A 14,576-nucleotide genomic window follows, 5' to 3' on the forward strand; every position below is an offset into this window, starting at 1 on the left:
AAGTTTCTTACCATGAAAATAATCTCATCTATATCCAGTAATGTTTTCTCCAATTTTGTTTAGATTACTACATATTGCTATCATTTGCGCTATTCTGTAAGAAACAGGACCTTATATTAATCAGATTAAACTTCAAAACAAATTTCAGGAACAATATAATTTTTAAGCTTTCAGTAAATTTCTTTTTTTTTCCTGGTATTTTCCCCATTTTTTAATTGGTGCATTATAGTTATACATAACAGTGAGATTCATTGTTACATATTCATAGGAGCATAAAATTTGACAACCTTTCCCTAAAATTCTAAAGTCTTTATCTTTTCTTTATAAAGGGTTCATTTAATCATGATGGGCTCATCTCTTAGATGAATTAGAAAAAAAAAATGTCTTGTCCCACAGACATATTCAATCTGATACCAACTTTCAACCTTAAACTAGTCTTACCTGCTGCAGACAATGAAACTGTGAAAAGTAGGGGCAAGCAACTTTCTTTTAAAATAATTAAGTTGATTGAAAAATCTTATAATTCTCTTCTCCCCGCTATATTAATCTCACTTGCTTGTAGCTTAATGTGTGTGTGTGTATTTTGATTCTTATAGTTTGAATCTGAGCTATCCCCCAAAAGCTCCTGTGTTAATGCAGGAATATTCAGAGGTATCATTCAGCCTGATACCACAGTACTTTATGAAACGAAAAATTATGGGGAAGAACATCACATTTTGGCAAGTGTCATTACTGGAAGAAGTCTGCTGGAACTTCGTATTTGCTTCTGCTTTTAGTTTGCTGAAAACATTCTTTGGGATGAAGTTTATTAAGAAAATCCCATTTCACAAAGAGTTGGGAAAGCAAGCATTTTAAGTCTTTTCAGATACCCATTTTGATACTATATTATAAATGTACAAGTTATTTTTTGTTTTTGTTGTTTTTTTGGACAGGGTCTCACTGTAAGGGAAATCCCACGGAACCATGCCGGTCACCGGAAATCACACAAGGGAGTTTATTAAGCAAACAGAGTGTCTCCCTGCAGGGTAAGAGAGAAAATTAGAGGAAAAGAAAGGGGAAGAGAAAGGGCACGCGCTAGAGAGAGTGGAAAGCCAGGAGGATAGAGAAAAGTGAGGAGGACAGACAGAAGGATGGGAAAAGATGGGGGGAAGCTACAGTAAACAGTTGAATTCCGCTGGGCTAACAGGGGATGAATATCGGAGAAGGACACTTGCAAGCTGACTGATGAACCAATAGCTAGCTAGGATGTTCACAGGTTGACAAGTGGTTGGGAGGCGGGGAAAATGGCTGCAACCGAATGGGGACCGGGGAGCAGCTTTATACATTACACTCACTGTGTGGCCCAGGCTGGCTTCCAATTCATGAAGGTCCCATGAACGTTGCTTCAATGTCCCAAGTGGTTGGGATTACAAGGGCATGTCACCATGCCCTGATAAGTACTGGTGGTAGTTTCTTTTTCCTTTCCTTTCTTTCTTTTAAATATTTTTTTAGTTGTAGATAGACATAATACTTTATTTTTATGTGGTGCTGAGGATCTGACCCAGTACCTCACACATGGAGGACAAGCACTCTACCACTGAGCCAAACCCAGTCCCCCATGGTAGTTTCTTAAAGATTAAGTACAATGAAGAGACTGAAACCATATGAGTGAACTTTTTGTACCGTATACACTGAAATTTATTGGTTTGTCTTGCAGTCAAATTGCTCTTTCATGATTTCATAATGAAGCCAGAATTAAAGACAGGCAATTCGTGTACATAAGGCCAGATGGAGAAAATGGAGGCTGGTTTTGATCCGGGAAGTCGGAGACTGACCCTGGGACATTGGAATGTCAGTGCTTTGATGACCAAGATTACCTGCCCGTGCTACCCCTCCCAAAAGGTTGCACAAAAGGAAGCTGTTAATTAATGCCCCTTAGGCTGCTTCCTGCCCGTATCACTCCATCTAGGCCCTTCCAGCCCATTTGCTCACTCCGCCCCTCCACCTCCACCATTCCACCGTCTCCCAGTCGCTGTACAGGATTGGGTGGGGGGGGGCGGGAGCGGATGAACAAGATAAGGGAGAAGAATGCAGGAGAACTCGGGGGCAGGGCGCTCTCACTCCTTGGGATACCAGAATACCAGCCATGGCCCCCTTCTCCCTCCCCGGAGAAGTTTGCGTTACTACCTTAAATAAAACCTGCTTTACACGCTTGCCTCGGAGTGCTTTTCTAACGCCCAAACTTCAACATATGAGGAAGCAGAACTGGTCACCAAAACGGCAGTATCAATAACATCATGCACTGGTCACTGGGCATTTTGTTCACAAAGTTATGCAGTTTTTCCAAATGTGCAGTGGAAAAAACCCTGTTTCATATTTTTGAGTGAACAAGAGGGAAACGAAAAATATCTAAGAATATAATTCTGTCTTTTGAACCCCATGAATGGGTCACGGGTTCCCACTTTGAGAACCACTCTCTTACATTGGTTATAGGTTTTGTAGCCAATCAATAACTTCTGCAAACATCAGAGACGTTTAAAAAAGTTGAGTTCATTTAACTAAATTGAACGAACCTAAGTGCGAAGTTTGAGACTGTAAACAAACAACAAATACGACCCAAAGGAAATAAAAATCACCTATTTTTGCCTTCCAGAAATATTATCTCTCAAGAACCGGTTGTATTTTATTAATTTGTGAATTTCAGATTTAGCCATTGGCTGGCACTCCCTAAGTCTCGGAAAAAAAAATTCTTTTTTTTAAGTATTTGGTAGTTTTGTAGCCTGTCCTTTTCATTTAGATGTGCGGCCAATTTCTCACATGTAGTTCTTTGGAGGCAGGGTCTCGCTGAGTTGCGAGGCTGACCTCGAATTTGCCGTCCTTTGGCCGCAGCCTCCCGGGTAGCTGGGATTACAGGCGTGTCGGCACAGCCCGCTCCCACACGGCCTTTAAAATCTTTAATGGACTGGGGTCGTGGCTCAGCGGTGGAGTGCTTGACTAGCATGTGAGGCACTGGGTTAGTCCCCGTGCCCAGATGGAGGGTCACCTGGGGCTCCCTATCCATCAACAGCCCGCGACCTCCGGCACTCGGCGGGAGGCCGGAGGCCAGGTGCAGCTCGCCCTGGTGAACAGCCGCCCGGGAGCGAGCTCGGCGACCCGCCCAGAAACGCCGAGCATGCGTCGAAGGCGCCCCAGCCCCGTCCGGGAGGTTAGAGGTCGCGAGGAGGGCCCAGCGCCGTGTTACGGAGGAGTCCGCTGCCTCGCGGCTCAGGGCGCGTAGGGCGGCGCGGGTCACGCGTGTGCAGCCGCCGAGAGCTGTGCCCCGCGCCACCCCGCGCCGGTTCCCAACGGCGCCGCCGCCGTCGGAAAAGCCCGGACTCCGGGCCCCGCCGGCTGCGCACGCACTTCCCTTCCGCGGCAGGAAGGGCGGGCGCCGGGCGAGCGGGTGCGCCCCACAGGACGCGCATGCGCCGTTCGCCCAGAGGCCCTGGAGCGGCTTAGCCGCGCCGTTTCGCCACCCCGCCGGGAGTGCGCCTGCGCCGTGGCCGGGGCTCTCCACCTCCGCTTCCCCTCCCCCTGACCCCCGCGGGGGCTCCGGCCCGGCGGGACCATGTTCACCAGCACCGGCTCCAGTGGGCTTTGTGAGTACTGGCCCCCGTCGTCCTGGCTGCCGCCTACGCGCTACCCTGGGCACCTCCTTCAGGCTGGGGGCCGCGGGGAGCCTCGGGTTTGCAGGAGCTTGGGGGGCCGGTCCTTCATCCCCGCGCCCCAACCTTGGTTGTTCCTGCCCCTCGGGTCCCCGGGCTTCGTCCCCGCCTCAGCCAGGAGGGGCGAGTGGGCACGGAGTCGCGCCGCCAGCCGGGCCCCCTCCGTGAGCCCCAGGTGCGATGCGCAGCAGCTCCAGTGGCTGCTGCAGGTGGGCAGGGCAGTTAGGCTCGGGCTGGGTGTCCTGGTGTGCTCGTGGCCCGGCCCCGTGCCCTTGGCGGCGTGGCCGCCTGGCTGAGTAGGGGCTGCCCTGGTGGAGGCGGTGCTGGAAGCCTGCCCCCTTCACTGTCACCTGCCCCATTCACTTGGGGTTCAGTGGGACCGATGGACTCCCCCACATGCAGAATTCAACCTCTGCTGCAGGAGCCGACCCCTCAGTTGACTTAGATGAATTTCTTCCTCAGTCTTCGTGAAGAGTTTTTAGACAAACAAAAACTGATTAAAGTGCTTTAAAGTGTAGGGGAGTTAGAAGTCATCTGGCCAGAGAGCGTACACTTTGCTGCTGGATGTGCTTTATTTTGCTGGCGTGTCAGCGGTGGTCAGCAGGTAGAGGGCAGGGAGATGTATGCAGCCTTTGAAACAACTTTTTATCATCGCGTTGCTTCATTGACGTTCGGTAAAGTGGAGTGTGGCAACCGAACAGTGCAGAGATGAGACACTGATATGCCAGCAGTGAGCTGTTTGACAGCTATAATTTTGCAGTCGCTTATCATTGCTAGTAGTTACTATTTCTATGGATGTGTAGTCGATGTTGCCAGAACGCAGAAAAGCCTGACATTTCTAAATAGTAAGTTCTGTGAATGTCATAATCTTTTTCTGAGTATACCTATTTTAAGTCTGAGAGTGAGTTACTGTCTCAACCACAGACATCATTTTAAATCTTCCTCACTTCTCAACTTCTCAGGTTTTGAAGTGAGTTTAATATTTATGATTTCCTTTGTTTCATAATTAATTTGATTTATGGAGTCTTTCATGCAATGGACCCAGAGTCCATTACAACAACTGGTGAATTAATCTTCCTCAAACTACCTTTGAATGAAGAACTTACGATTGGTGATGAAGTTGATATTCAAGAAGGTAATGTGGTTATCCTGGGATCACACTACACTGGTGGATATGAAATTAACAGTAGGATCCTTCAATTTTAGTTGTTCAGCATTTTGAGCTATCCTTGCTGATCAGTAGACATATAAAAAATCAAAAAGGTAAAGGGCAAATCCATTATTAGTTGATGAACCGCATTGGTCATTAGATTATATGGGCAAAGTGTATTCAAATTAAATACAAGGTGACTCTGGGGAAGGTAATTCTTTATTCCTTATGGCACAGGCAGGTGAATTCTAGGAAAAACACTGGTGCCTGGGGAGAGGTGTGTTCCCAGGGTCCCTCCTCAGCTATCTTGTCTTGTCTCAAAATAAGTGTATCTGCAGTGTAAGAGTTGATTGATAGGATGGCCCTTCTTCAGGCCATGTGTTATGTGCTCATTTAACAGTGTGGACATTACTGTGGGCTTGTGAACTGTGCTAGGTACCAGGAACACAATGATGAATAAGTCTTAATCCTTGTGTTTGGTGCTTACAGTAGGGTTTAGGCCATTTTTCCAGGACTGGTCATTTGACAAGTCTACATGTTAGCAGTTACTCTGTTGACTTTTTTTTTTCCTGGCAAAGATACCCTCTGGGAGGGAAGTGATTTCCTTTAGATATGAAGTTGTGTGTCCATTTTGTAAGTCATAGCTCTGCTCCTAAGTATCCTAAAGAAGGCTAATACATAGGCCTATCCCTGCACTCAGGAGAACAACAATCTCCTTTAAGGAAGAAATCCTTGCCACTTCTTGCACCTGGTATTTCCTGCATTTTATGACTAGTAGATAATAGTGTTTTAGTGTTAAACTTAACTTTCTCCTCATTCATTCACTCAACAGGTGTCTGTTGAATACCTTTATAAGCCACACACAGAGGATAAAGTGATAAACAAGGCAGAGACTGGCATTATATAGATTAACAAGTAATTAAAATTAAATAGTGACACGTTATGAGTAACTGCAAAAATTGAAGTTATGTGGAATACTGCTTTAACGTGTGGTCAGGCAAGATATCTGGGAAGGTGACATTTGAACCCAAATAGTGTGAAGAATCCAGCCACATCAGAAATTAAATTCCATGCATGTACGAATTTGTTGAGATGAGCTAACTATTATATATACGAAGAAAGGGAATATCAAACACAAAGAGAAAAGCCAAGTGCAACAGGGTGTTTTCAAGGTACTAAAGAAAACTTAAGCCAGGGCAGTAAATCAGGGCAAGAGGGGCTGGGGAGATAGCTCAGTTGGTTAGAGTGCTTGTCTTGCGAGCCCAAGGCCCTGGGTTCGATCCCCAGCAACACACACACACACACACACACACACACACAAAATCAGGGCAAGGGCTTTTGTGACTTGAAACTGTTGCTTTCTGGCCCATCATCCAGTTATGCCTGAGTAAAAGTGCATGTAATGTTCATGACTTGTATTAGGTTCCTACTTATATAGCAGTGCTGTCCTCAACTGTGTTGAGTAATATGTTTCCATTATTTATTCACTTCACAGTATGTTCACTGTGCAGTGATGCAGTCAGCCAACATCTCCATGTTTATGTATCCAGGTGTAGTTCCTGAGGAGTTCAGTGTCCAGGGTAGGATTTAAAAAAAAAAAAAAAAAAAACAACAAAAAAACACAGCTGTGCTCAGTGCAGGGCAGGGCAGTGGGTTTACTGCAGTGGGATGCTTGCTTGTGGGGGGGCACAGTTGTTAGGACTTCACAGTACAGGCGATACATATGTCACTTTTTTTATTAGACCATTGTAGTTATGCTTAGTAGTTGGGTTCATCTCAACAAATTCTTATATGCATGGAATTTAATTTTCCTCATGTTCATGTTCTCCCCTCTCTCCTTCCTCTCCCATTCTCCTTCCTCTCCTGATCTTCCTTTTGTTCACCAATTAATTATTTTTGATTGATTCATTCTATTCATACATAAAGTTGAAATTCCCTGTGGTATATTTATATGTGCATATGGCATGGTTTTTAAAAATTCATTCTGCATTTCCCCCCCTTTTCCATCCCACCTCTCTCCATCTCCTTCTACTCTACTGATCTTCCCTATGTCTTTATGATATCTGATCCTCCCTTCCATCTTTATTTTGCTCTAGCTTCCACATGAGGAAAAACATTTGACCCTTGTTTTCTTGAAACTGTCTTATTTCACTTAGCTTGATAGTTTTTGAGGAAAAAGTAAGAATCTATCAGGCCTAACAGTGAAGAGAGGCTCTGTGAGGGATGCAGCAAAGCCTGGGGGTTGTTGATTAGGCTGTAGTGGGCAGTTCCTGTGGTGTGTGGTGCGTTTGCCAGAGGGCAGTGGAAGGTGGAGGCAGAACCTGTAGACATTTTAATATTTGAAGAGGGAGAAGAGGCAGAGCTGGGGAGAAGACTGAGTCTTGGCCAAGGAGGTGGGAGGATGCCAGGGAGCAGAGAACTCCAGGGTAGTAGTAGACTTAAATGCTGCAGAGATTTCCAAAAATGGACTTAAAAGTGACCTTTCTGGAAAGAAAGAGGAAGCCTAGGGCCTTTCCAGAATGGCTTGTCCAGTAACTGGGGAGAGAAGTGAGATTATGGTTGACCAAGGAATGAGAAGAATAAAAAAAAATGGAGGCAATGAGCTTGGGAATCACCTTCAAGAGCATCAGACCTGAAGGGTGGTGAGCGAGTTGCAGTGGGGGTAGTCTCAACTGTGGGGAAGGTTGCTTCAGGTTGAGAGAGACTTTAGCTTGTTCATTGTTGGGAAAGACTGTGGGGAGGATGGCTTGAAGATACAGGAATGGGTGATGGGACAAAGTCCCGAGAAGCAGAAGGTAATCACCATCCTGGGCCAAGGCAGGTGTGCTGCTCATTGCTTTGAGAGGGAAGACAGGAAATTACTATTGGTGATGGGGAAGTGAATTCCAAATGCCGCCTGTTCCAGCAGTAAAAAAGCAATCAGGGCCATTTCAGGATGTACACCCTCCTGGGTCCCATCCCCAGAATCACATCCAGAAGGGCTAATGTGGATATCAGAAATCTGGAATTTTTTTTTTTTTTTTTTTTTTTTTCAGTGCTGGGGACAGAACCCAGGGCCTTGTGCTTGCAAGGCAAACACTCTAGCTATGTTCCCATCCCAGAAATTAGTATTTTTACAGGCTCCCTGGAAGAGTCAAATGAACAAACATTTAGATCAAAGCAAGAGGATGGCCAGTAGGAAGGGCAGGAAGAACAGAGTCCAGTGGGGAGATGCCAAAGGCCCAATGAAGATCTTAGCAGTGAGAATGGATGGGATCGAGAGAAGGATTTGAAAGGTGTGTAGGCAGGTAGGTGGTGTCAGTCAAGCTTATCGGATTGTCAGGTGGAAGAGGAGTTGAAGATGACTCTGGTTAGTGGCTTAGACAACTGGGTAGATAGTGCAGTTACCAACGCAGAGAGGAGGAGGAGCTACTTTTGGGGAAAGATGAGTTCAGTCTTGGACCCATGTAAGGTCAAAGAGCCTGCAAAGTCCAGTTGGAGATATACAGAGCTCTCTCGCCTTCCTGGGTCCTCCCTGCCTGGTTTCTTTCCTCTCTTTAAAGCAGTGAAGCGGCCTTCTGACTGGGTCTGCCTCTGCCTACTCTTGACTCTTGTTTGCCTGCCTGTTCTAGTGCCACTCATTTCTTCTCTACCATCCTCTCTTCTGAGAGTGAGCCTGGCTCATGCTTAGAGCTGACGATGCTTTCTCCTGCGGGTGCCCCAGTGACTTTCTGAGACTCCCTGAGGGGGATCCTCTCTCTTGCTGCTCTGTTCTCCTGGGGGTGCATCTTTGTCTTGGTGAGTCGAACTGTCCTTAAGATCTCTGATGGTGAAAAGGAGGACAAAGAGACTTAACACAGTAAAATTTCTGGGATTTGCCCTGTTGAATGTTTTTAACTGGATCCTTCTCCTGAGCATCTACATACAAAAGCATCACCTCTCCTTGGCCTTCCCCGCACCTTCCCAGTTGTGGGCTGCTGTCTTTCCAGCTGTACTTCTTGAAAGACGATTTTCTCTAATTCTGCTTTCTGTTCACCAGTTCTGCTCGCGGCTCGCCTCCTTTCACTCCTTAGTGCTCTGTAGCTGGGCTGCTGTTCTTCAGTGCCACCTACTGTGTGGGGATGTGTTCTTGGTTCACTGCAGCTCAGGCTGCCCTGGATGAGGTGAACAGTGTTATCCATACCAGCAAATCAAATGGGTGCTTCTCAGTCTTCATCTTGGTGAAGCGTTCTCTTGCGTTTGGCCTTGAATGCTTGCTTCTGAAATTCTTCTTGACTCTCCATCCCCTCCTGTGCTTCCTTGGTTCCTTTCTTATCTCCTGAGCACATCTACTTAATTTCGTTTATTACCTTCTTTTATTTGGCACTAATGGGTCATTGGTTGCTTTAGGAGAGAGTTTCGGAATGTCTGTCAGGGTCAAACGGGCTTTCTTTGGGGGTGTAAAGTGAATCGAAGGTAGAGTAGAAGTAGATTAGAGGGATGCCTGTGCGTTTAGACAGCCAGGTGAATCTGAATGAGACACAGCTGGACTCAGCCCTTTGAGGACTCAGAAGTCCTCCAGTACTCAGGGTGTCCTGTAACTAAAAGCCACACCGAGCTGCGAGGGAACCAGAGCAAGTGCCTCAGTCTAGAGTGGGAGGTGCAGTGCTCACCTGGGTTGCCGCTTCTTCCTGAGGAAACTGTTGACCTGATCCAAATTATTTGTTAGGGAGCCTTGTATCAGAGGCAGTTAGAGAGGTTTGATGACCCCGAGGTCCACTGGTCAGCCTGTGACATGGGCCTATATCACTGAAAAGATGGGCAAGCCCTAAGGACTGGTGGACCTTCATTTCAGCTGGGGATCCTGCTCAGGAACCTGAATACTGTGTCCCCACGTAATGCTGAAACGGACACCTCCAGTGCTTAGCACGGCTGCTCCTTTATTTGTGCTGACAGGAAGGACCAAACCATGTTCTTACTGACATATTCCTAAGGAGGTGTTCACTGGGTTGAATGTATAACTTGTGGGAGGTGGAGTAGCTCTGCATTTTGGTCTCACCAGCCCTCTAAGTATTACCCATACGGAAGCATTGTGCCTGTGTGAGAAGGTGTCAGGCCTGTGGGCTGCCCCTCCTGCTTCAGTTCACTGAGTCAGCAGGTAGGCATTTATGATCTTGCCACTCTTCTGGGTTCTCACGATTTAGTGGTAATTACAAGACCATTCAAGTGGTGGTAATCTTAGGTAACAGAAGCCATGAAATAGGCTCATTTAAAAAATCAAGTTTCCAGTTCAGTATATTAATCAACACTTAAGCCTTCAAAGGTAAGAATTTTTCTCCCAGTTTGGACTTGTTGGCAGCCTTATAATTTTGCATGTTGGGGTGGAGCCTCCGTTTGGTAGGCAGCAGCCCTTGTATTTTGGTAACTCAATGGAAACTCCCAATTTTATCATTTGTTTTAGTTGGGTGTCTGTTTTATGATCCAGGAGTCATTTTGCTGGCCCTTTTAAGGGTGACTTTAGATCTACTCATTTCTGCTCTAACCAGGCCTGGGTTTCCCAAACCCTGTGTAAGTGCCTTTAGACTCTGATCTTGGGGGTAAGCTGTTCTCCACATAGCTGAAGATTTTGGGGACTTTGGGCTTTTGAGTACTTCTGAAATGTCCAAGGAGTCTGTTTATTCATACATTTTAGCTAAGAAGGAAAGGTAGATGTTAACCAGGATGGGACAAGTTTAAGAGAAGATGCTTTTAAACATTTTAAAAGTGGGATTAGCTACTTTATAGAAGTGTATTTCACTTAGTTTTCTTTATCTTTTCCTACACATTTAGGTACTCATTTTAAAATAACTGATTCTGTTATAAAACAAGTACATATATTCAGAGGAACTTCTGAAATGTAGAAAAACATGGGAAGAAATAAAATGACATTTATTGGCATTTGGGTGTTTATTCTGTTTTTCCAGCAAAAATGAACAACCAGATAGGTAAAAATAAACTTATCATACTCAAATGGCTGTATAACATGCTTATTTCACCAAACAGGATCTCCTAAAGTGTAATCTTGGTGACTGTGTTCTGTTGTTTGCATCCTGCTTTTCTCCTTCCTTACTGCTGGCTGTACTTTCAGAATTAGGTGTTTCTCTTCTTTCTTTGCTGCTGTAGTCATAATGCTGAGAGCATGTTCATTTTTAGATATTCCTAGAAGTGAAAGTTTAAAGAAAGTACATTGTCTCATTATTTTTGATGCATACTGCTGAAGTCCAACCCCAGAGGGGTCTCCATTCCACTTGGAGCTGTGGAATTTAAAATGTCACCAGCACTTTAAGGGAGAAATATTGCTATACTTACTACTTAATCTTCACAGCTGTCCTGTGGGGATAGGCATCGTTCCCCGTGCCCCCCACAGGTGAGAACATTGAAACTCAGAAGACAGTTTGTCCAGGATCATGTAACTAGTTTGTAGAAGAGCTGAGATTTGTCCCAGATTTGCCTGCCTCCAAAGCCTGTACCCTTTCCACTGCATCATGCCACATTAATAGTTTAGTCCCTTTAAGGGAAATGTCATAAATAAAGGGACATAAATTGAGTCCCTTTAACTTGTTAAGTCTGAAACTTTCAATTATTATGTGAGCATAATAATTATTTCAAAGTTACTATGTGTGGTATATTGGTCATTCACATCTAGGACAATGGGACAGAATGGATTAGTGGAAAATGACAATGGCAGTATAACTCACAAACCTGAGAACAAATATGTGGGGAAAGAATCATGATTTAAATGAAACTGCCTATCTCTCTGTGTTTCTGGCCATTTTTCAACCAATAACTAGTATGTGAGGACTCTTAGTTCTATTTAGAGACCGCTTAACCACATGCTGGGCGCTGCTCTCCGCAGTTCACGCGTATTCATTCAGTTCTCAGCGCGCTGCGCTGCTGCCAGTTCCCTCCTCTGCAGCACCAATGAGGACGCTGAGGCACAGCCAGGCCGGGGAGCGGACTAGAATTCGGCGGGTCGGTGTATGCGTGCTGCCCGCTGCATGCTGCACGCTGCTGCCTCTCAGGCCTGGAGACGTGCCCGCAGGTGCCCCTCTTGGCCCCGAGCTGAGCTTCGAGCTTCGCAGGCCGCTGGTGAAGACACCAGCTCGGACTCTGCGCCACTGCCCTGGCCTGCCGCCCGCCTCGCGCTCGGAGCCCGGAACCCGCCCTGCCTTCCTGCATCAGGACCAGGGTCCGGTTTGCTTTCAGCGGAGAAGTTCTGACCTGATTAGGACCTTCCTGTGTACCTGTTCCTGCCTCCCTCCCTCTTCTCTACCAAGTCACATCTTCCTTCTCAGACTCTTTCCTCTGCTTGTGTCAGCTTCGGTTTCAGTAATTAGAGTGGAACCTACCTTACATCAAGCAAATTTAAAAATGTATTTCTGTAGAATTTTAGTGAGCGCAGCTTAATAAATAGTGTTCTTTAAAATAAACTTTGTGAAACACTGGTACTTTCTGAGGGGTACCTGAAATTTTAACCCCCATTTAAATTATTAATATAAATGAGAATTAAAATTTCTCTTTTAAATCATGATTCTTTCCCCCAGATATTTATCCTGATTTTGTAAGTCACATTGCCATTGTTCTAGGCCATTTTCCAGTCATTTGTCAGTTTGGTCCCTTTCATGTTTAATGGCACAGTGGAAAGAGTAGACTTATATTTGGAAAGGGTTCTGTGGCCAACTAGATCAAGAATATTATTGGATGTATTGTTTTTTAATGATTGATAGTGCACAATCACCCTTCAAAGGCCCTTGAACCCAGCAACAAAAGAAAGTTGTTTTAACTTTATTAACAGTTTCTAAAACTTATTGGGAATGAAAAATAAAATATAAGGAAGAAACGTAAACTTCTTTTGATTGTACTGCCCAGACTTGATCTTTGCATATTGCTATTGTGTAAGTTTTCACCTGTGTGTGTGTGTAAACATTTTTTTAAAATTATTTTTATATCTTTCAGTTGCTAATGGACCTTTATTTTATTCATTTATTTATGTGTGGTGCTGAGACTCAAACCCAGTGCCTCACACATGCTAGGCAAGCACTCCACCACTGAGCCACAACCCCAGCTCCCGTGAACATTTTTAAAAAGCAAAATTAGGGCGTGTTTTGTTTTCTGCTTTTTTCACTTAGCCTTCTTAAATGAATTTAACCATGACATTAACAATCTTCAAAATCTTTAAAAATTTTTGTCTTACAAAAATGAAACATGCTTGCTGAAAAAAAATTTAAAAATTATACAAACATGTGATAGAAAAGAATAGTCTCACATAGTTACCATTCCATGCTGATAACCAGCATTGATAGCTTAGTTATTCTCCTGGACTTTGCCATGTGTGACTTGCCTATGAGTTCCCTTTCTTTTCTAAGATGCATAGAGATATGTGCACACATATATGTATGTATATTTGGTTTTATATAGAAATGACCTTTGAATGTACATTTTATGTTCTCCCAACATTATCTTTGAACATAAAATGTACAAAAATCATGAGTTTGAATGATTATAACATTTTATCAGACTCAAATGTTTTTTTTCCCCAGTACTTTCCCATTGAGAATCCATGTTAAGTTGAATATCTCTATACCTAGGCTACGATCACATCTCTGACTTGGTCCTAAGGAAATCATCACTAACGTGGAGTTACAGAGTGAAAGAATCACAGCATTGGGAAGCTCTTGATCTGTATTGCCAAATCCTTCCAAAGTCTGTGTCACTTTATGCTTTTAGCAGTCTAGGAGTGTGTATTTCTCACCAAACTATTATAACAATTGAGAATAATGATTTTCAGTAATTTTTGTTAGTAGGTTAAGAAATGTCATTTTGTTGTTATCTTTATCTGCGTTTCTTTGAATGCCTGGGAAAGTGAACCTTTATCCTCTTTCTTTTTTGGTACCAGGGATTGAACCCTGAGGTGCTTAACTACTGAGCCACATCCACAGCCCTTTTTATATTTTCATTTAGAGACAGGGTCCTGCTAAGTTGCTTAGGGCCTTGCTAAGTTGCTGAGGCTGGCTTTGAACTTGTGATTCTCCTGCCTCAGCCTCCATAGCTTCTGGGGCTCTTTCATTTTTATTAGCCTTTCATCTTTCAGTTTTGGTTTGGTTACCACTTGTTGTGGCTGCCTTTATAATTGTAAACAAAGGACACCCCCCCACTTTTTTTTTTTTTTTTTTTGGCAGTACGGGGGGTCGAACTCAGGGCCTTGTGCTTGCAAGGCAAGCACTCTACCAGCTGAGCTATCTTCCCAGCCCCGACCTCCCCCCTTTTGATTTACCAATTTTTGGCATACTCAGGAGACTCTGCTATGAAAATGAGAAATTAATACAGGAAACAAGTGCACCTCTTCTGTACTCTGCTTCCTAATTTCTGTGTTATACACATGCTGTGTGTGTTTATGATCTGTTCTGTAACGATGTGCCTTCCATGCTTGTCTATGGGTTGATTTTATATGGCACATCAAAACCAATAGCTGTACTGGTGTTACTGTGACTGTATATTTACTGTGGAATCCAGACTCGAGATTGGACTTACAGAAGGAAGTAAAGTCCTTCGTCAGAAAAACTGTGCTGCGTCAGGGAGTCTGAATTTCTTTTGAAATGTCTTCATCACTTGTAAGCTCACATTCAGCTACTGCTGTTTCTGAAATCCTGCATCACTTTTTGGCCTGGCACTGTTGTTTTTTTCTGATACCTTCTTGGAATACATTTTTTCATATGAAGATACAAGTGCTGACTTTCTGGATTCCT

General features: G+C 44.4%; 1 protein-coding gene across 1 annotated transcript in view; it reads left to right on the forward strand.

Moving 5' to 3' along the window:
• Positions 1–3,443: 3,443 nt before the first annotated feature.
• Positions 3,444–14,576, forward strand: part of UBAC2 (UBA domain containing 2) — a 160,278-nt gene continuing 149,145 nt past the window's right edge. The window contains exon 1 of the mRNA XM_079136893.1: positions 3,444–3,617. Coding sequence (XP_078993019.1) covers positions 3,587–3,617 — 31 coding nt within the window. The 5' untranslated portion in view covers positions 3,444–3,586. The remainder of the gene's footprint in view (positions 3,618–14,576) is intronic.

Source organism: Sciurus vulgaris (assembly GCF_902686455.1).
Source record: "Sciurus vulgaris genome assembly, chromosome: 4".
NCBI classification, from domain to species: domain Eukaryota; kingdom Metazoa; phylum Chordata; class Mammalia; order Rodentia; family Sciuridae; genus Sciurus; species Sciurus vulgaris.